This window comes from Dasypus novemcinctus, chromosome 13 (assembly GCF_030445035.2).
Source record: "Dasypus novemcinctus isolate mDasNov1 chromosome 13, mDasNov1.1.hap2, whole genome shotgun sequence".
Taxonomy (NCBI): Eukaryota; Metazoa; Chordata; class Mammalia; order Cingulata; family Dasypodidae; genus Dasypus; species Dasypus novemcinctus.
The window spans coordinates 6,867,616-6,888,340 of record NC_080685.1 but is presented as its reverse complement, the minus strand read 5'-3'; the positions used below and the strand labels follow the sequence as shown (position 1 = coordinate 6,888,340).

Genomic DNA, 20,725 nt, shown 5'->3' with positions numbered 1-20,725 from the left:
AGCTGGCCCAGGGTGAGGTCGATGCTGGATGAGGAAGCTAAGAGAAGGTAACTCTTCTGACTTCCTCTCCTCGCCTCAGCTCGAAAGACAGCAATTTCTGAGGTAATACGTTGGCATGATAAATGTTACACGATCCTGAAAAGACCTGAAAGCAAGCATGAGAGAAACACGTCGAGAAGGTGGTCGCATTTTTTAAAATGTGCTCACTTTCTTCCCTTTCAATGCGTCTGAACTATCAATCCTGCCGATCTCTGGACTCAGAATATCCTTTGTGGTCTGCCCCAACTACAGTTTGTCTCAAACTATTTCACCAAAATATACCTAAGAGAAGAGGCCAGCGACCAGGTCTGGGGTATTACAGGCATCACCACCGCTGACCGACCCTTCCAGGCACACGCGGCGGCGCTCCTGAAACTCGAGCAACAAGCACCTGAGCCTCCAGCTCCAGGAGCCCCGGGGAGGACAAACGCCCCAACTTCCGGGGCACCCAGCCCTCGGCTGCAGCCCGGCTCTGCCCGCACCTGCACAAAGCAGCACTAAGAAAACCAAAACAAACAGAAAGCAGCCAGCAGCTCCCGAGCAGGGGCCGCAGGCCGCCATGGAGCTACCGAGCCCGTGGTTAGAGCCTGGCTGGCCGGAAGCCGCGGGGGCGGGGCCGGCGTCGCGGGCTGCGTGCTGACGCCACTTCCGCCGGGGGCGGGCCCGAGGGGACCCGCGCAAATTGAAAGGCTCATCCTCTTTGCGCGCGACTGCAGCGTGGGTCCCTGTGTCCGGCGCCGCGGGTCTCGGTGCTCGGGCGGGAGTGAGTGAGGGTCGTTGGGGTGCTCGGGCACGAGTGAGTGAGGGGCCTTAGGGATACTGGCAGGAGTGAGTGGGGGGCCTTGGGGTGCTCGGGCACGAGTGACTGAGGGGCCTGGGGGTGCCCGGGCACGAGTGACTGAGGGGCCTTAGGGGTACTGGCAGGAATGAGCGAGGTGCCTTGGGGGTACTTACAGGAGTGAGTGAGGGGCCTTGGGGGGCGGTTGTCGCGTCCTCCCCCGGGTGCGCTCGGGAACACGCCGTGCGGGGCTTTTGGGTGGTGAGAGACTCGGCCTCTTGCTGGTCCCCGCAGGGGTCGATCTGCATGTCGCTCCCGTCCCCGTCTCCTCCCGTCCCCATCTCCGGATGCAGGCTCTTCCACGGAGAGGAGCTGATCTGCCTTGGGCTTCCCGACCGTACTGCGAAGCCCTTCGGACAGGGCGGGAGTGCTTCCTGCGTGGGGCGGACGGGAGGGTTTGCTTCCTAGGCCAGGCTGCAACCGCGGGAACACAGGCGAGTTCCTGCTCGCTACAGACGCTTCCCGGCCAGCGCCGCAACCCGGGTTGTCCGACTCCTCTAAGTTTTTGTGGAAACTGACAGTCCAGTTTTAGTTGCAATCCCCCAACTTGTAAACGTTAACACGTCAATTCTTTCCTTACTATTGTAGAGGCGGAACAAAACTTGTCTGGAATGGACTTGCGGGCCACTCCTGCCCATCCCTGTGAAAAAGAGGAATAAAGTGAAGTTGGTTCTGTTGTTGTGCCTCCGGTGCCACCGGTGATCTCCTCGAGATATGTTCCATATGGCACTCAGTCGTTCTTACTGTGCTGAAGAGAAAGTATTTATGGGAGGATATTTACCTAGCCGAAAAGAAACTTCTGAGTTTCATGAAATGTATATTTTATCAGTTGTCCTCAGAGTGAAAGGAAGCTGGTAGAGACGTTACCTCAGAGATAGGACACGAACTGGTTTTCTCAGTCTGTGGCTTGAGGATCACAATCATCCAAAGTACCTGCCATAATTCTGAATCTTGATCCTCACTGCGAGTGGAGTTGAGAATCTGCAAACTTTGAAAAGTTGAGACCTGCTGGAGGAGAGCATCAGAGCTCTTATAAAGTTATCAGCTGTGTAAGGCTGACATCTGTTCTTGTACTGTCTTCATTTCCCAGGCTCCCAAACTTGATGGCTAGTGGAAGATGTGTTAAGAGAGCTGGACAGCTGCTTCTTGCCCATTACTTTTACTTTCTGCAGTGGGGGGGGGGGGGTTTGCTAGAAAGGGACACTGTTAAGGGCTTAAGGGCTGCAACCTAAAAGGAAGGGGGCGGGGTATGGCATTTCAGGGTTTGTCTTAAAGTTATATTTGCACAGCAGGCAGTTTTACATTTCTTTGGGGGTGCCCTATGGTCACTGCCTTACTTATTACCAAAATGTTCATTGCTTGAAATTATGCATTCTAATGGCAGTGAATTGCTGTCCTAAAAAGTACTGCAAATCTCTTTGACTTTATTTTTTCCATTTGAATGCCTGTTTTCCTAAAAACTGTTTTGGGAATTTCCACTTCTATGCTAATTTGCATTTTTGCCTTCCTAATACCTTGTATTGAGGCAATGTGGTGCCTTCCCACACCCAATTTGAATAATTGCTTTTGGTAGAGGGGAGAAAGTCATACTTTTGTACCTTCTATGTGCCTAGCACTGTGTTAAGAAATTAAATCATATATTATGATTCCAAGTGTGAATGCCCTTTGGAAAGAATATGCATTAAGTAACTATCAAGTGGCATTAGGGCAGTAGTAATGATCAAAGTATTCTAGACTGTAGAATCCTTTGAGGAAGGACCCCAGTTAATATACTAAAGAGCAGTGCTTCACAAATATCTGAACAATATCGCTATCATTTCCAAGCTCTTTTTCTTTATTTTTCTAAAATAATATATTTTTGATAAATATATTTTACTTTAAATATTGCTATGTTCTTTTCTCCTTTCATATCATGTAGTTGACTTGGCACTATGGGGATACACGGACTGCTCCAGTTTATCAAAGAAGCTTCTGAACCCATCAATGTGAGAAAGTATAAAGGGCAAGTAGTGGCTGTTGATACATATTGCTGGCTTCACAAAGGAGCTATTGCTTGTGCTGAAAAACTGGCCAAAGGTGAACCTACTGATAGGTAAGTTTGGCCCTTAGTATTAGTCCTTTCCCAATTAAGAATGATACGTACAAATGCCTTTTTTCCAGAAATGAAAGCGTGTGTTTTAGAACATGCCAATTCAGTCGTGACTTATTTCAGTGATATAGGCCTCATTTTTATATTCTTTGTTGTAAGCCAAAACACTGGTGAACAAAAATCAAAGTCTGTCTCCTTTATTGTTTATCCAAGACAAACTTTTTATAAAACAATAATCTGAAAATCTGGTGATTTCAGATTTCTACTTTCTTAGATACGTATAACCCACTGCTAAGGCCTATTAGCAAAAAGACATACTTGCTTCAAAGGGACTAGATATTCTGACTCCTTTTTCTTCACATGGAGCCAAAAATAGTGGGCCATCTTCATATCCAGTCACAGTTCTGTTACTTCATTTGAGGCAAGTTCAGTGGCTAATGTTCTCTTTGTTTTTTTTAAATGGAAACATTAGAAAATTTAGCAAACATAATTTCTAGACGGATTTTCCATGGGGTTTTGTCCACTATTATTTGTGTATTGGGATTCTCCAGAAAAACAGAACTGTATATATACATTTATGTGTGTATAAGTATTGGGAGATTTATTACAGGAATCAGCTCGTGTGACTTGGGATTGACAAGTCTTAATTCCATAGGGCAGGTCACAAGTTGAATACTTGATATAGGTGACATTGAATTGAAGTTAGCTAGCTGAAGTGGGTAGAAATTTTCTTTTCTGACTGCTGAAATCCTCACTTCTTGCTGTCAGGCCTCTAAACGATTGGAGGAAGAGACTTCTCCCATGGCTGAAGGCAATTTCCTTTGCTGATTGTAGATGCAGTCAACTGACTAATGATTTAAATCCATCTACGAAATACTCTCACAGTAACAATCAGGCCAGTGCTTGCTTGCTGAAAAAACTGGACACCATAACCTAGCCAAGCTGACACATGAAATTAACCACAATGTGTTTTTTTTCTCTCACTGTATTGTATGGTTTATTTTCTAGAGGAAAGGCTCACAGATCTTAATGTGATATGCCTTAAGCTCAACAGACAATATGTAAAATTTGTTTTCCTCTTTGTTTCCTATAAGAAAGGGGGGAAATATTGTATGGTGAGTATTTCAGCGCATCAGGCCTATTAGGGTAATCCGACTGCAGTTCTCCCATAACTGTGTGTGAGATCTGAAGGACGATGAGTCCATCAGTTCTTCTGAGAGCTATTCTAACAGCTGAGATAATTTTTAGGAACGATTTCTTCTCCCCTACTAATGTTCAGCAGTTGTCATTGCAGAAGACTACCTTGCTTTGAATATTTCTTCATGTGAAGCGGGGAAACTGTCTAGTTTTCTATAATTCTTGACAATTCTGACAACTTTTTGGAAGGGTTGTCAAAAATACAGGAAATGGCCTTTATTGTTAGAGATGAAAGAGATGAAATTCAGAGGACCTGCCTTGTAGTAGACACTTAGTAAATGTTGACTGAACTAAAACCTTTCATAAGATTTTTGTGTATTTTCATTTCAGTTGTGTATTTTGACTTGCTTTTTTCCATAGCAACTAATAACACATTTGATATAGAGAGGAGTTAAATGTTATCTTCCTCTTGTCCACCTCTGGGTGGCATTATTAGTCTCAGAAGGAATCTCCACCTCAAGAAATTTGAATAAACCTTATGATAAACTTTTATGAACTTTCCAAAGAATGGGATAGATGTATGTGTGCTGACCTGGAAGGATGTCCTTAAAATAAATAAGCTGTGAAATTACTACCAGCAACCTCTCTCTCTCATCACAATCAATCACCTCATCATTTAACCTCATTGTTTCTCTTCTGTTATGAACCAAAATGCCCCCATGCCTATTTCATTCTTTGTGCTGATCTCTTTCTCTACACGGACACTTTTACCCTTTCTTTTTTTTTTTTTTTTAAAGATTTATTTTTATTTATTTAATTCCCCTCCCCTCCCCCGGCTGTCCATTCTTCTGTGTCTCTCCGCTGCGTCTTGTTTCTTTGTCCGCTTCTGGCTTCTGTTGTCGTCAGCAGCACGGGAAGTGTGGGCGGCGCCATTCCTCCGCAGGCCGCCCCCTCCTTCGAGCTGGGCGGCTCTCCCTATGGGCGCACTCCTTGCGCATGGGGCTCCCCTACGCGGGGGACACCCCTGTGTAGCACGGCACTCCCTGCGCGCATCAGCACTGCGCATGGGCCAGCTCCACATGGGCCAAGGAGGCCCGGGCCTTGAACCGCGGGCCTCACATGTGGTAGACGGATGCCCTAACCACTGGGCCAAAGTCTGTTTCCCACTTTTACCCTTTCATAACACAGCCTCAAATAATGACTAAACATCACTGGCTTCATCTTAAATAAGTCATGCTCTCATCTTCAGTGAATAAATCCAATGTGTACGCCTCAGTCTAAAAATAAATAAATGTCCTTTTTAAAATTCATTTGATTTAAAAGATTCTCTTATATTTGTCTTTTTATTCCTACTCTTGAGTTAAGATGTCCTTTTCATTATAAAATGATATCAGTTGTAAATGTAGCTGTTTTTATTAATGCCCTTGCCAAAATAAAAAACTAAATGCAATCTGTGATCCTTGATTGGATCCTGGATTGGGAAAAAGTAATAGACTAATGTACCGTAGCCAACTAATATATGCTCGCTCTACACCATCTCTTTGCAACTCAGCATTCAATGACACACATTGGTAGCTTTTCTGCCATTGTGGGAGTATTCACATGAGGGAGACAAGCAAATTCTACAAATGAGGCACTCCTCCCCCAGAACTGGTTGTTAAACATTTACCAGCACACTATTGGCTATAAGAAACATTGGGACAACTGGACAAGTTTTAATATAGATTATGTATTACGTAATATTATTGAGTCACTGTTCAATTTCTTGGATGTGATCATGGTATTGTGGTTATGTTGGAAAAGTAGGGTGTTTATTGTACTATTCTTTGAAATAGGTTTGAAAATTTTTAAAAAGTTGAGACAAAAAGTGAGATTTAGAACTACAAAATGTCACAACTGGAAGAGATGAGATGTCAAAGCCTGTCAATTTACAGATAAGGAAACCAAGGATTGGAAGGTCAAATAACTCACCACATATCCCGTAGCCCATAAATATCTGAAACAGGATTTGAACCCAATTCTCTGACTCTAAATTAGAGTTTATGTTTCCTAAAACATTTGTTTATAAAAGCAAAACCTTACCTTCACAATAGGCTCATTTGGTTTTAAAAAGAGTGAAAGGATTGTTACCTTAAAAGACACAAAGCACTAAATACATATTTTTCTGTTTTCTTAGGTATGTGGGATTTTGTATGAAATTTTTGAATATGTTACTATCTAATGGAATCAAGCCTATTCTTGTATTTGATGGATGTACTTTACCTTCTAAAAAGGAAGTGGAGAAGTCTAGAAGAGAGTAAGTTGATTCTCTGTATTAAAGTCAGATATTGTGGTCCATATGACAATTTTTCTGCATTGTTGAGGCTTTTACAGCCTAGTGCACAGATAAATTTTCTTAAACGTTCCAGGTGTACTTGAAAAGAATGTGGATTCTCCAAGTATTGAGTGAAAGGTTTTATTAATGTCCGATAAATCAGGCTTACTGATTGTAGAGTTTAAATGTTTTATATCCTTACCGGTTTGTCTCAGGGTATGTGTGTATGTGTGTGTGTCTATTTAACCTGTCAGTTCCTAAGAAAGGTATATTAAAATCTCACAATGGTAGTAAATTTGTCAGTCACCTTTTAGTTCTCATTTTCTGTTTTGTTTATTTTGAAGCTATTTTATTTGTTGTGTTCAGTAAATTGAAACTTGATTAATATGTACTGATTCTCTACTAATGCTTTTTTGTTTGTTTTTTTCCTACTAATTTTTTTTAAGTCTGTTCTATCTGCTCTTAGTATTAGCATGACAACTTTATTTTGCATGTTTCTGATATATCTTTTTTTTTCTATTTACTTTCAGCTTTTGTGTGTCTTTGTGTTTCAGGTATATTTCTTGTAAAGAACACATAGATATCTTTGTTTCTTTTCTTTTAAAAAAATGTTTGTTTTTTTTTTAATATAGTCCCCTACCTTTCTTAACCTCCTGATCTGATTATTTTATTTCACCCTTATCCTATTCTCTCTTATTCCTAGTTGGAAAGTGATATACTCTGTTTCTGTTTTTAGTGTTTATCATAGAAATTTTATCATTTCATACTTAACATGTTGAATAATTTTACAACATAAGGACCTTGGTAATTTTAATAAAGTGGCTATTCTACCACATTTTATCTATTATTATTTTTCCACGTAGATTTTTAGGTCCAGGAGTTATCGTGTTGTGCTGGTTTGGTTGTCAAAGGGTAGCATGAGTTATATCCAAATAGAAATAAGCTTCATTTAGGGAGGAGTTTGTGATGGGAAGCTGCTTGCCTGGTGTTGTCCCCTCTGGGCCTAGTATCAATATAGACTGAGTTCCCTTACATCTAAGCTTTTCTATTTAACTGTATTTAGAGGATTTTGATTCTGAAAGTCAGAACTTTATAAAGTTTACTAAAGGATTAACTGAGAATATCTGAGCTCATATTCTAATATGGAAAATACATGGTTTACTAAATATACCTTTAATAATACTTAGTTGGTTCTAAGATTGCTTTTAAAGGGACTGGTGACAACCCTAGACCAGTGTTTCTTAGGGACTCGTCCAAACCAAATCCCACCTCTGCCATCCCTGACCATGTCCTTAATTCTAAGCACTGGTAGTTATTGATTTTTCTTGTTAACCTCAGGAATGGCTGAAAGATGTTTCAGCTGCCTTGGACTTGAGGGCTCTTTCTGTCTTATCTTTATTGGATCAGTTTTCCCTGTTCCATCAAGGTAGTGAGTGGGGCATTTAAATTCGGTTTCTAGAAAGTTTCTTCATGCTTGAAATCTAGTCTAAAAGTAGATTGCCCTTTTCTAGGTATTGCAATACTTCCTATGAAACAGTTACATGTTCTTGGGCAATGAGGAGGTTATTGTTTATTAATTTTATGCCCAAAATTCTATAGGCTTCCCGAGAACCTCACTTCCTTTTGTGGGATCACATGTATAGATCAATATAGCACATAACCTTGGGAACACTAATTTTCTTTCCTTAGCCTCAATTTCTTCATTCATCAAATGAGGGTGACAGGGTTGGTGTTAGAATTTTGGGGGTTTGGAGGATGAACCTGGAGGAAATAGTACATATGAAAGCAATTTATTCAAAGTAGTGGTATTATACTCTTGCTTTCCAATGGCTGGGCTTGGTTGATAAAAAAACTAAACACCTCATATTAAATTCTTGAGAACAGATACTTTAATTTGTGTCATGCTTGCACAGTGCTTTCATACAGACTGCATACTAAATCTTTGCTAGACTGAATACTTAGATTATCTGAACTAACAAATTTGAACCAAAATAGTTGGTTAATTAAAATAGGTTTTAATTCTTTTTGTTTATTAGTAGAAATGTTTTGTTCTCTGTGGGATATGGAAAACACTGGTTATTTATGGCATAGCTGCTCTGGCAGAACACCATTCTAATGTTAGAAAATATTGAAATAGACAATATGGAACCTCAAAGTGCTTACAAGCTTGTTTTATATGCCAAGTAAGTCACAGACCCTTTAATTTTTTTCCTGTAAAAGAAAACAGACCTAGAACACAAAGCAAATATATAGCTTAATGAATCATGCAGTGGACACCCTTAGAGCCACCCAACCCCTAGCTAGGAATAGAACTTGGCTAGCCACCCTGGTGGCCTCTCCCTAAGCCTTGACCTAGTCAACATGCTCCTTCCCTCCCAAAGAACCACTCTCCTGACCCCTGCATTGCTTTAGAGTGTATCACCCAAGTGCATGCTTAGACACTCTTCAGTAATCACTTGTCTTCCGTCTCTTTGCCAAGACTCTAGGTGATGTGAATTTTTTTATTAGGAGGTACAGAATGTCTGGCTGTCTCTCTGTGACGTTAGCATCTGGTGATGCTCAATGTCTAACTCCATTAATCTGCAGGGTGATATTCTAGCCCAGCCATTTCATTTTCATTTGTTGGATGAAATAGTTTTATAAAGAGACATTGCCTTCATCTGCTATTTGGTTACCCAGTAGTATCTGGAATGATGAGCTGTTTCAGGGCTTATCTTATACACTTCCTGCCCCAAAAACAGAATCAGCCATTTCTCTACAAAGCCCTGATTTCTTTTGGTAGAGAATGGTACTTCAAGACCACAGCCTGTGCACCAAGAAAGATTATTGTTACTCATTGAGTATGATGAGTATAATGTAGGATAAAATAAATCAGTAAGTGTAAGGTATTCAACTTTTATCATTGCCTGTGCCCTTGAGAACCAGGATTCTAAGTACTGGAGAAAGGTGATATGGATGCAGGTAGATTTCAAGTTAAAACCTTGTGGTCATGAATTTGAATTGGAAATATCAGTCTGAACTCTGGGTTTGTAATCTTTAAGTATATACTCATACGCATACACACAAATTCCCAATTCTACTCACAATAGTTAGAAAAAAATACTACTGCCACTACCAATATGATGATTAAAAACAGTTAAATTTTCTTTTATTTTTACTTATGCTCTCTCTGCATTTTTAAAATATTGATACTATATTGTCAGAGCACGTAGCCAATACTCTCTTTCCTCATTTAATCCTTATTTAGTCTTTTTTTTTTAGGAGGTACCAGGGATTGAACCCACAACCTCATCCATGGGAAGCAGACGCTTAACCACTAAGCTACACCTGCTCCCCCTTATTTAGTCTTGATTCTACAAAGTACTATATATTTAATAATGTTTATCCCTAGTGCTTTTATCAATGTCTCCAACATTATTTTGGTTTTTCTAAAGTTTGTTCTCTACTAGATTCCAGAGGAAAGGTTCACAGAAACAGTATTCCTTGAGTTCCTAGTTTGTTGATAAATTTGTGCTCTTTATACTTGAAAGTTAGTTTCCAGGGAGTAAAAGCGTTGACTCATCTTCTTTCCTTGAGTACCTTAGTTACTCCATCTCCTATTAACATAAACATTGTAGAAAAGTCTAATGATAATATAACTTTCTTTGTATTATAAATCCCTTGTTCTTGTGTCTAGATGCCCAAAGGGTCTAGATTAATATTCTCAAGACATAGTATATGCTTTCAAATGGGTCAGAAACTTTTTTAGGAAAATTTCTTGGGTTATAGTATTATCAGTATCTTGAAGCAGCTTCTTAAATGCCTTTTTTCCCTCTTGCAGAAGACGACAAGCCAATCTTCTTAAAGGAAAACACCTTCTCCGTGAGGGGAAAGTCTCAGAAGCCAGAGAATGTTTTTCGCGTTCTATCAACATTACACATGCTATGGCCCACAAAGTAATTAAAGTAAGCTGAGTAACTGAAGCCAAAGTAACAAATGGTTAAATTGACTAAAGCTAATTATAAGTTGTTTATTAATAGAAAAGCAAGAAAATCAAAGGAGTAAAATTGTTCTAGACCTAACTTCATGTAAAGGGTAGAGGTCAGAGGAAAAAGGAAACAGTATCTTCAGATAGAGTCGATGTACCCAACAAGTTCCAAGGGAGAAATCCTCAGGAATAAGTGAAAGTCTCCCTCTTAGATAAGTCTCTTGGATAGATAAGTTCTATTGGGCAATTTGTTCCACAGAATGGAAATTGATGGCAGTTTGTTCCATCAATTCCTAGAAGTTCAGATTTGTCCCACTCTGATAAAGTCTTCAACACTTAATGTAACCTTTGGTTGAGAATTACCATCGGATCTGTCGAGCCTGCCTTACCACCACAGGGACTCTACAGACTCCTGGTCTCCTTCACCTGCCTCTGCTTAGAAGCTACTTCCCTTGCCATACAGTGTCAACATGCCCCACTATCCCAGCCCTCACCTTTCCCTTTTTAGGGCCAGTGTTCAGTGATGATAAAGGTGGGGTCAGCTCTTTCTAGCTTACATACTGCTTTCTAGTTCCTGAGTTAAAGTAAACGCTAACATTCTTATTTTGGTTGTTTTTCCTGTGGCTCTTTCTTTGCTCCTTCATGATGGGTCAAGATGGAAGGAATGGATGGGATGCAGGAAAGATTGTGAAGTCCAAGAAAAGTCATGTGCTATTTATTGTTCCAGAAAAATAGGCTATGATTCTGTAGTGTGTGCAGAAGTAAAGGAGAAATCCTGATTGGAAGCAACAGTAGTGGTGTGATGGGATGAGGGTAGGACACTTGCTGGGCAAGAAAAACAAATTGAGAGAAATATGATAGTACAGATGGCAAATTGTCACCAAAATTGATAGCAGCAGTGTCTTGATGTTCTGTCTTGGGCCTTGGAGCCATGGCCCATAATTTGGAACAAGGAAGTTCCCGCTCCACCTACCTGGATTTTGAGTCAAGGGTATTGTGGGGACTGCTTCTCTTGGCAAGATTTTGTTTTAAAGCATTTTCCCAGAGTGGATTCTTTTAAATGTAGTGATTAGATTCAATAGTGTTATTGGTGCAGTATTACGCTTCATATAAAATAGTAAATTGGAGAGGCTTTTGCAGCCTAACAGTATATCCTTTCATTTTTATGAGGAAAATACCTTTAAACCTCCAAACAACTGTCTTGTATACTTTGGGAACATAACTTTTCTTAAGATGGATGCTTTTTTATAATTCGACATAACTAAGTTGTGTGGTTTGTAGTCTTTTCTCCTCTGAATGTACAGCTCTATTTCTTTTCCCAAAATTTATAAATTGATTTTTTAAAATTTAGTGTTCACTTCATTAGTTTGTCATATGATAGGATTGAAGGTAGGAAAACTCTGCTTCAAAAGATATGATTTCTGAAAATACTAGCATGTATATGTTGAGACCAGTAATAACATTGGTTTGAGATAGGAAGTTATTTATTGCTTACTAGATGCTGAGCCAGATGGTCATAGTGGTCCTCTCTTACAGGCTGCCCGGTCTCAGGGGGTGGACTGTCTCGTGGCTCCATATGAAGCTGATGCACAGCTGGCCTATCTCAACAAAGCTGGTATCGTACAAGCTATAATTACAGAGGACTCTGACCTCCTAGCTTTTGGCTGTAAAAAGGTACTTAACTACAAATACTACAGATTACTTTTCTATGTAGATGGAAGTAGTGTGAATCAAGGAGTTCATGTCTTTTTTCTCAAGGCATAATTATTTTATTTAGTACCTGCAATACAGGTACTGAACTAAGAATAAGTTATTAACAGAATAGAACTTTTGCAATGTTAATTATTTTATTTAAAATAAATTAAGCTTTTGCTGCTTTTTGCTGACATTTTGTGTAATCTGGGCACCTTCCCAGAGTAAGCCTTAAGGTTAAAGTGTTTTGTCTAAATTTTTTAGTAGAATATAAACTTATTGGCTTATTTATCTATTTTTTAGGAGGTGCCAGGGATTGAACCTGGGACCTGATACATGAGAGGCAAGTGCTCAACCACTGAGCTACATCCGCTCCCTTGGGCTTTTTTTTTTTTTTAAGATTTATTTTTCCCCTCCCCCCCATTCGCTGTGTGTTCTTCTGTGCCCATTTCTATCCTTATCAGCAGCACCCAGAATCTATTTCTTTTTTTTTTTTTTTTTTTTTAAAGATTATTTTTATTTATTTAATTCCCCTCCCCTCCCCCGGTTGTCTGTTTTCTGTGACTTTTTGCTGCGTCTTGTTTCTCTGTCCGCTTCTCTTGTTGACAGCGGCATGGGAAGTGTGGGTGGCGCCATTCCTCGGCAGGCTGCTCCCTCCTTCGTGCTGGGCGGCTCTCCTTATGGGTGCACTCCTTGCGGGTGGGGCTCCCCTACGCGGGGACACCCCTGTGTGGCAGGGCACTCCTTGTGCGCATCAGCACTGCGCATGGGCCAGCTCCACACGGGTCAAGGAGGCCCGGGGCTTGAACCGCGGACCTCCCATGTGGTAGACGGACGCCCTAACCACTGGGCCAAAGTCCGTTTCCCTCTATTTCTTTTTGATACATCATTTTGTTGTGTCAGCTCTCCATGTGGGCGGTGCCATTCCTGGGTCGGCAGCACTTTCTTTCGCACTGGGCAGCTCTCCTTACGGGGCGCACTCCTTGCCCGTGGGGCTCCCCTACGCGGGGGACACCCCTGCGTGGCACGGCACTCCTTGCACGCATCAGCACTGCGCATGGGCCAGCTCCACACGGGTCAAGGAGGCCCGGGGTTTGAACCGTAGACCTCCCATGTGGTAGGTGGACGCCCTGACCACTGGGCCACGTCCGCGTCCCTCTTGGGCTTATTTTTAATAATGATAACGTTTATGCTTTAAATCTTTCAATTAGGTTAAGTAAATCAACTTATCTAATAATGGAATAGTATGCATAAATTTAGATTTGTGTATAAAACTTTTTAATGGGAAATTTTATGTAAATTAAGGGGGGATTAAGATACAGAATTTATAGGATTATATCACTTTTATTAATATTTATATTACTTACATTACCTATATTTTCATAGATGACTAGAAGGATCCTCTATTAAAAAGTAATAGTGGGTAGTGGTGATAAGTAAGGAACTTCTGCTTTTTTCTTCCTAAATTTCTGTTTTCTGAATCTTCTACAATAAACATGTATCACTTTAGTAATAAGAAAAGGGGTTATTTAAAAATGCAAAAGTGGGAGGTAAGGAGAAAATGCTTTTTATATGTGCATGCATTATTATTTTTTGACTGTCACAACAAGCCTGTGATATAGGTAGGAAGTAGAAAAGTACAGAAAGGGTATGCCTTATCCCTGAGTCGGGAGAACTGAGTTTTCAGTCCTGCCTTTGGCTGGCTGCAAAGCCCCAGGTAGTTGTAGCCTATGCTGCAGTTTAATTTATTTGCAAATGTGAAATAATAAATCTATCTCTACCTATCAGAGTTGTGGTGAAGAACAAGAAAGATTGCTTAAAAAAATGATTGCAGTGGACTAGATAATCCAAAATAAAAATGGCCCTTTGGGTTTTCACAATTTACCTTCCTTTTGAAGGTGATTTTAAAAATGGACCAGTTTGGAAATGGACTAGAAATTGATCAGGCTCGGCTAGGAATGTGCAAACAGCTTGGGGACGTGTTCACAGAGGAGAAGTTCCGGTACATGTGCATTCTTTCAGGCTGTGACTATCTCTCATCGCTGCGTGGGATTGGACTAGCAAAGGCATGCAGAGTGCTAAGATTAGCTAATAATCCAGACATTGTGAAGGTACGAGCAGTTCACCACGTTTCATATTCAATTTCTGAAGCAATTCTTTAATAATACAATAATATGTTTTTATTTTTGCATCCATTGTTAGATTATCAAGAAAATCGGACATTATCTCAAAATGAACATAACAGTACCGGAGGATTACATCAAAGGATTTATTCGGGCCAACAATACCTTCCTTTATCAGCTAGTTTTTGATCCCATCCAAAGGAAACTCATTCCTCTGAATCCCTACGAAGATGATATTGATCCTGAAACACTAAGCTATGCTGGGCAGTATCCTTTCTGAATCAGAATGGTAGAATTGTATGCTTCCTCCTTCCAGATTGATACAGTGATATTAGTGAGACAATCAGTAAAAAGCTTACAAATTATTTTTTCCTTTCTTGCTTTAGAGTAAAATCTCCATTTTGTTAATTTTCATTACCATGCTAGTGAAAACTTAGAGCAACTTTTTGTTTAGAAAGCTGAGGCTCATCTGTTGTAGTTGGTAATTGTTTTTAGATTGATTTGAAAGAAACGTGCACAGGAGTCACTCAAGGAACATTTCCTACGGTGGCACTTGAGAGCGCCGTCCATCGCAAGGAAGCCCAGTGTATGAGGAGGAATGTTGCGGGGGTGGGAGGACGAGAGGAGAGGCTGCCCTGAGCCACGTGGGCAGGGTGCCTTTGCTCTCCCTCTCCTGGAGACACAGTCACTGGTACCTTGGGACGTGGACTCGGGAAACTCCTGCAGTCACAAGTAGAGACTATGAAGTATTGTTGTTTTGATAATGGTGATAGTAGAAGTAGGATCCCTGAAGATTTTCTGTGACAATAGAAGACACTTTTCTGCCTAATGTAGATATCACTTTGTTTGTCTTATTTCCTTAATCTTACCAACCTAGGTATGTTGATGATTCTGTAGCTCTTCAAATAGCACTTGGAAATAAAGACATAAATACTTTTGAACAGATTGATAACTACAATCCAGACACTGCTACGGTAACTTTTTTGTGGTACTGTTTCAGTGACTGCTTTATAAAAGTACAGTTTAGTTATGTCTCAGGAACAGTGATTAAAGGTGAAATCTTCCTTCAGTAAACATCTTTTAACATTTCTAGATCCAGACACTGCCGAGTGTGGTTTGAAAACAACTCGATCCTAGAGAAATGACATCTCTTAGAACAAAAAAGGGTGTTTGGGCTAATATCTTTAAATTAAGAAGGAACTCTGTGTGTATTATGAAACCTTTAGACTTGGATGTTTCATTTGAATAATCAACCATTTTGTGCCTTTTTTCTCATCTTACCTCCATGCAGCATCTGTAGTGTTTGACATGTTTGAACATCCTAATTTTTAGAAACACTAGTTTTTACTAAAAGTAAAGCTGTTCTTTTCATCAATTCACAATTCAGCAAATATTTACTGGGCACCCCTGCTATTGTCAACCGCTTTGCTAGGTGCTGAGTGTAGGTAGTAAAAAGATGGAAATAATCTTTGATCGCTTTGCTGTTTTCTTCTACTTTTTCCCTAAAATATATATTAAGATACTTCTCCCACATTTTACTCCTTTCTGTTCATATTTCTGTGTAAGTTTTCTCTTTTCTGTACATATTTGTTCCTTAGATAAGTTGTTCACTGATTATGAACTTTATCCCATTTATGTAGAGAGCTCACACATCTACACCTTTGCCCCCACTGCCTTCCCTATGCATCACCCACATAACTCCTAAGTGTCTCATGGATTACTACATATGTGATTTCCCATAACCTCAAGTCTGTCCACTGGGGAAGCCAAATTCATCTTTTTTTTTTTTTTTAAAAGATTTATCCCCCCCCCCCCGTTGTCTGTTCTCTGTGTCTTTTTGCTGCGTCTTGTTTCTTTGTCTGCTTCTATTGTCATCAGCGGCTCGGGAAGTGTGTGTGGCACCATTCCTGGGCAGGCTGCACTTCTTTCGCGCTGGGCAGCTCTCCTTATGTGTGCATTCCTTGTGCGTGGGGCTCCCCTACGCGGGGGACACCCCTGCGTGGCAGGGCACTCCTTGCACGCATCAGCGCATGGGCCAGCTCCACACGGGTCAAGGAGGCCCGGGGTTTGAACCGTGGACCTCCCATATGGTAGATGGATGCCCTAACCACTGGGCCAAGTCCGTTTCCCTCATCTTTCTTTATCAGCTTTTGTTAATAACGTTTCTCCCTATTTTTATTTTCTTTAGTCCTTGTCACTACATATCATTATCTCTATTTTTTTTTTTTTTCTGATTCTACCCAATAGAGTGTAACCTTCTTAAAAGCAGGACTTTGTTCTATCCTCTGCTTTATTATAGTCAGTACATTTATTTATTGTGACTGATCTTTCATTCTCTCAGGCAAGAAAATTTAGGAATAAGCTTTGGCTTGCCTTTCATTGCTAAGTCCTGTTGTTTCTTTTCATTGTCTTTCTGGTTTTTTCATTGTCTTTCTGATTGATATTTTCTTCTTTCTTATAGTCCAAGTTTTCCATCCTTTCTCACTAATTCTGTCATTTGCTAAATATTTTTTAAGCACCAGAACACACATGGGTTAGATTAGCTAGGGTTCTCCCTATAAAGAATGATTGAAATACAAATCCTCACCTGTAAAGATATGGCCATATATGCAGCAGTACCTGCCTAAGGGGAGAATGCATCATAGTGGTAACGGCAGGCATTGAGCTTTCACTATGTTCAAAGTGCCAATCCCCATAATACCTCATTTACTTATTTATCAGTAGGCCTCTGAGATCTGTATTAATATTCCCATTTTATAGATGAGGAAACAATCAGAGCAAGGTAAGGTAACTTGTCCAGGTCACATATTAATAGTGGACCTGTGATTCCAAGCCAAGCTCTCTTTGTCCTTCTAGAGGGAGAGATGTGTGTCCTGGGGTTGCAGGGATTCATAGTTTTCAAGATGAGTGAAAACTACTCATGACAGCATACACAGAAGAGGGTAATGTGATGTGGGAACCAAGAATATCTTCCTGCACACCATGAAAAGAGGAGAGCTTCTTGAGCAAAAACAAAGAAGTGAGCCTGGAGAAGATGGCCATGGACAAAGCTGTGACTGTTGCACACTGAAACGTAATCATGGGGAGCGGGTATAGCTCAGTGGTTGAGCACTTTGCTTCCATGTACAGGGTCCCAGGTTCAACTCTCTGTACTTCCTGAAAAAAAAAGAAAAGAAAAAGAAAGAAAAATAATCATTACTGTTAGCTGAGATAAGCCAAGCCTACCACATAAGCCACAAACAATGGTGCAAAAAAGAGGACTTTATGTCCATCAATTCACATTATGTAAACCTTACACTCAGGTTGCTAGCTTCTTTTTTCTTTCTGGAACTGCTGTTAATTAGATGTTGGATTTCCTGGTCTTCTAATTTTGGAACTTTTCTATCCAATTCATGTCTTTGGGATTTGTTTGTTTTTGTTCTCTCTCTCTCTCTCTCTCTCTCTCTCACTCTGGGAAATTTCTTTGATTTTTCTCTTCCAACCTTGTGCTGTCTGGATCACATGGGCCTATTTAAATTAATTAAAATTAAATAAAATAGAAATTTTAGTTCTTCAGTTGCATTAGCCACAGTTCAAGTACTTACTAAATAAATGTGGCTACTGTTCCTTTTTTTGGACAGCACAGAACATTTCTGTCATTGCAGAAAATTCTGTTGAATTTATTTCTATCATATTTTCATGCCCAAGGACTTTTTCTTTGTGTCTTTTCAAGCCTTTTCAAGATTCTGTTTCTGTTTCATGTCTGTAATCTCTTCTCTCTCTGTAGGTGTTTTTCTTCTGCCTGCATTATCTCTATTTACTCTGAATTTTTGTTTTGTTTTGTCATCTTTTTTCGCTTTTTCTCTTCCATGGTAGAGAAATATGTCTTGTCCATTTATTTGTATTTGGAAGAGACATCAAAAGCTAATTGGAAGTTTTGTGTGAATGGATGGGTATCATGTGGGGCTTCACTCTCAGGAGATCTGGTTGGCAGCAAGCTAGCTTTGTGAACTCCCAAATGCCAAGGTTTTTGTTTTTCCAAAAAGATGTCCTCCAGTTTCTTACTTTTAGGTATATAAACTTGTCTGTCTGTATTTGAGAATAGGATAGGGTAAGCGTATTGGGGAGGGTTGGGTGGTTCCTCGCCATCCAGTATTTAGCCTTTCATTTAGTCTGTTTTCTGATAGATGGGTGTTTCCCACCTTCTGCAGTGCCTAGTGTTTCTACACTGCTGCTCCTGGGTTTCACAGGCCCAGTCTGCTCAGGTTCCAAGAGGAGTGTTCCTTTCAGACCTGCCCCCATCTCTGGCTCCTCTGGTACCTGGTGCCTTAAATTCCTGAGCCTTTCTCCAGGTGTCTGTAGGTAGAATTGGCTTCTCATTGGGATTTTCTTCTCTAGATACATGGGTTTGTTCTCCTGCTGCTCAGTCCTTTAAATTCCTCCATCTATATCTTCACTATGGTTTGGAAGTTACAGATGTCTCCTAATTTTCTGTGTTTTCTTACTGTTTGTGGGGCCTCTATCAAAGGAAGAGGACTGAAAAATGTTTTATTGTCCCACTATCTTAACACATTTGAATTACTGGCATTATAATTTCATCAGGAAAGATTCCTAACTTTTTTCTTTGTCCCAGAAATTCAAAAAACATGAATTGTATACAACACCACTTGTATACAACACCACGTAATTCTTTTCATTTATCTGAACTTTATTCTGCCCAATTTGGTTATCTATTTGTTTATCTTTTTTTTTTCTTCCATAAAACCATCAGTGGGATCTAATGCCATGAGCCTTGCTGCTTAGTTTATTCTTTATATTTACCCCTCAATTCCGAATCCTCTCGCTTGTTACTTTGCAGAGGATATCCTGGACATATTTACTGATTGATTTTCACTCTTTAAGTGAAAGACTTAGATTAGTTTCCAAATTCAGTGGGATTTTTGTCAGGTGGAATTCATGCCCAAAGTATCAACATTTTTTTAAATGTCTTTGTTAATTTTTCCCCTGTCTATTAGAATATTATTGACATGTGACTAACAGATCATTACCTTCTAAAATAAGTTATAATTGTGAATAATTTATATTGAATTTTTTAAATGATAATTTAACAATGCTAACTGGCAAAAAGTACGTTCTCAGAATATTTTATGCAGAACTCAGTGAAGCCTAAACTTCTGTTCCTGTTTTCCTCAACCAAAGATTATACCATCTATGAGTCTGATAGAAACTAGAATATTGAAACTTTTTATGTTTGGGTAAAACTCAACCTATTTCTAGATATGGAATAGCTGGTTACTTTAAATATGTAATTTTATTGTTTTAACTTTTAGGCACATTGTAAAGTATATACAAATGCTTACTTAAAGGCATATTGCCAGATATTTATTAATCTGATAAACATTGTGTATTGAAATAATTTAAAGTAGTCCCTGCCCTGGCTACATTTCTTCAAATTCAGTCTCATTTCTTGCTCCATTCCTCTTAGGAAGATTTATTTTTTATTTCTTAGAAATGAGCTAACAAGGTCACTTGACCTTCATTAGAAGAGAAACAGACCTAAGAAGAGACTCATTTAATGGAAAAATGTAGGACTACTGGCAAAGCAGAAAATGTTATTAGAGGACAGATAGTTTATCTAAAGCTCTTCTTTTAGGGGTGATTTTGTATATGTTTACTTGTGATTTATGGGATACAGAGGGAAATGAATTGACTATTTTCCTTCAGGTAGCGTTTTTTCTTTTACTATTTTAGCCTGTTCAATCAAGAAGTCGTGGTTGGACTGATGAAACATGTCAAAAGTCAGCTAATATGAATAGCATTTGGCATAGGAATTATTGTCCTCGAACTGAACCGGATGTTGTTTCCAATGCAACACCATCTAAGGAAAATCCCAGTACTGTGGGCATTGAACAAGTGATTAGTACTAGAAGGTTAAATCTTCCAAGAAAGTCACCTGTTGTGAAAAGACCAAGAAGTGGTATGTACTTTGTTCTTGTGAAATACTAGTGAGTACTGATCACATTTAAGGAATCTTTGCCAAACTTGAAGTGACCAAGATTTTCTACTCTGTTTTCCTCTAGGAGTTTTAAAGTTCTAGCTCTTACCTTTAGGCCTATGATCCAACTCAAGTTAAATTTTTTTTGTATGGCATAAGGCAAATTAGGTCAACATTCATTTTTTTAATATGGCAATCCAGTTGTTACCCTTTTTCCACTGAATTGTTTTGGCACATTTGTTGAAAGGCAGTTTTCCACATATGAGTGGGTGTTTCATCTTCATGCCAGCCACACTGTCTTGATTACTGTTGCTTTGTAGAAAATCTTAACATTAGGTAGTTTAAGTCCTCTAAGTTCTTCTTTTTTAAGAAGTTGTTTGGGCTAGTCTATGTCCTTTGCATTTCCAATTTTAGAATCAGATTGTCATTTTTTACCGAAGGCCTGCTGGGATTTTAATTGGGATTTGGTTGAAGCTATAGATCCATTTTGGCAGAATTGCCATTTTAAAAATATTCAGCCTTCTGATCCATTAGTTTAAGTCTTAAATATAA

The 20,725-nt window shown here is 39.6% G+C and overlaps 1 protein-coding gene across 1 annotated transcript in view; it reads left to right on the top strand.

Moving 5' to 3' along the window:
• Positions 1–727: 727 nt before the first annotated feature.
• Positions 728–20,725, top strand: part of EXO1 (exonuclease 1) — a 37,202-nt gene continuing 17,204 nt past the window's right edge. Inside the window, exons 1-10 of the mRNA XM_004463326.4 lie at positions 728–802; positions 1,466–1,926; positions 2,796–2,969; positions 6,280–6,399; positions 10,238–10,361; positions 11,921–12,058; positions 13,975–14,187; positions 14,279–14,466; positions 15,077–15,173; positions 19,930–20,155. Coding sequence (XP_004463383.1) covers positions 2,809–2,969; positions 6,280–6,399; positions 10,238–10,361; positions 11,921–12,058; positions 13,975–14,187; positions 14,279–14,466; positions 15,077–15,173; positions 19,930–20,155 — 1,267 coding nt within the window. The 5' untranslated portion in view covers positions 728–802; positions 1,466–1,926; positions 2,796–2,808. The remainder of the gene's footprint in view (positions 803–1,465; positions 1,927–2,795; positions 2,970–6,279; positions 6,400–10,237; positions 10,362–11,920; positions 12,059–13,974; positions 14,188–14,278; positions 14,467–15,076; positions 15,174–19,929; positions 20,156–20,725) is intronic.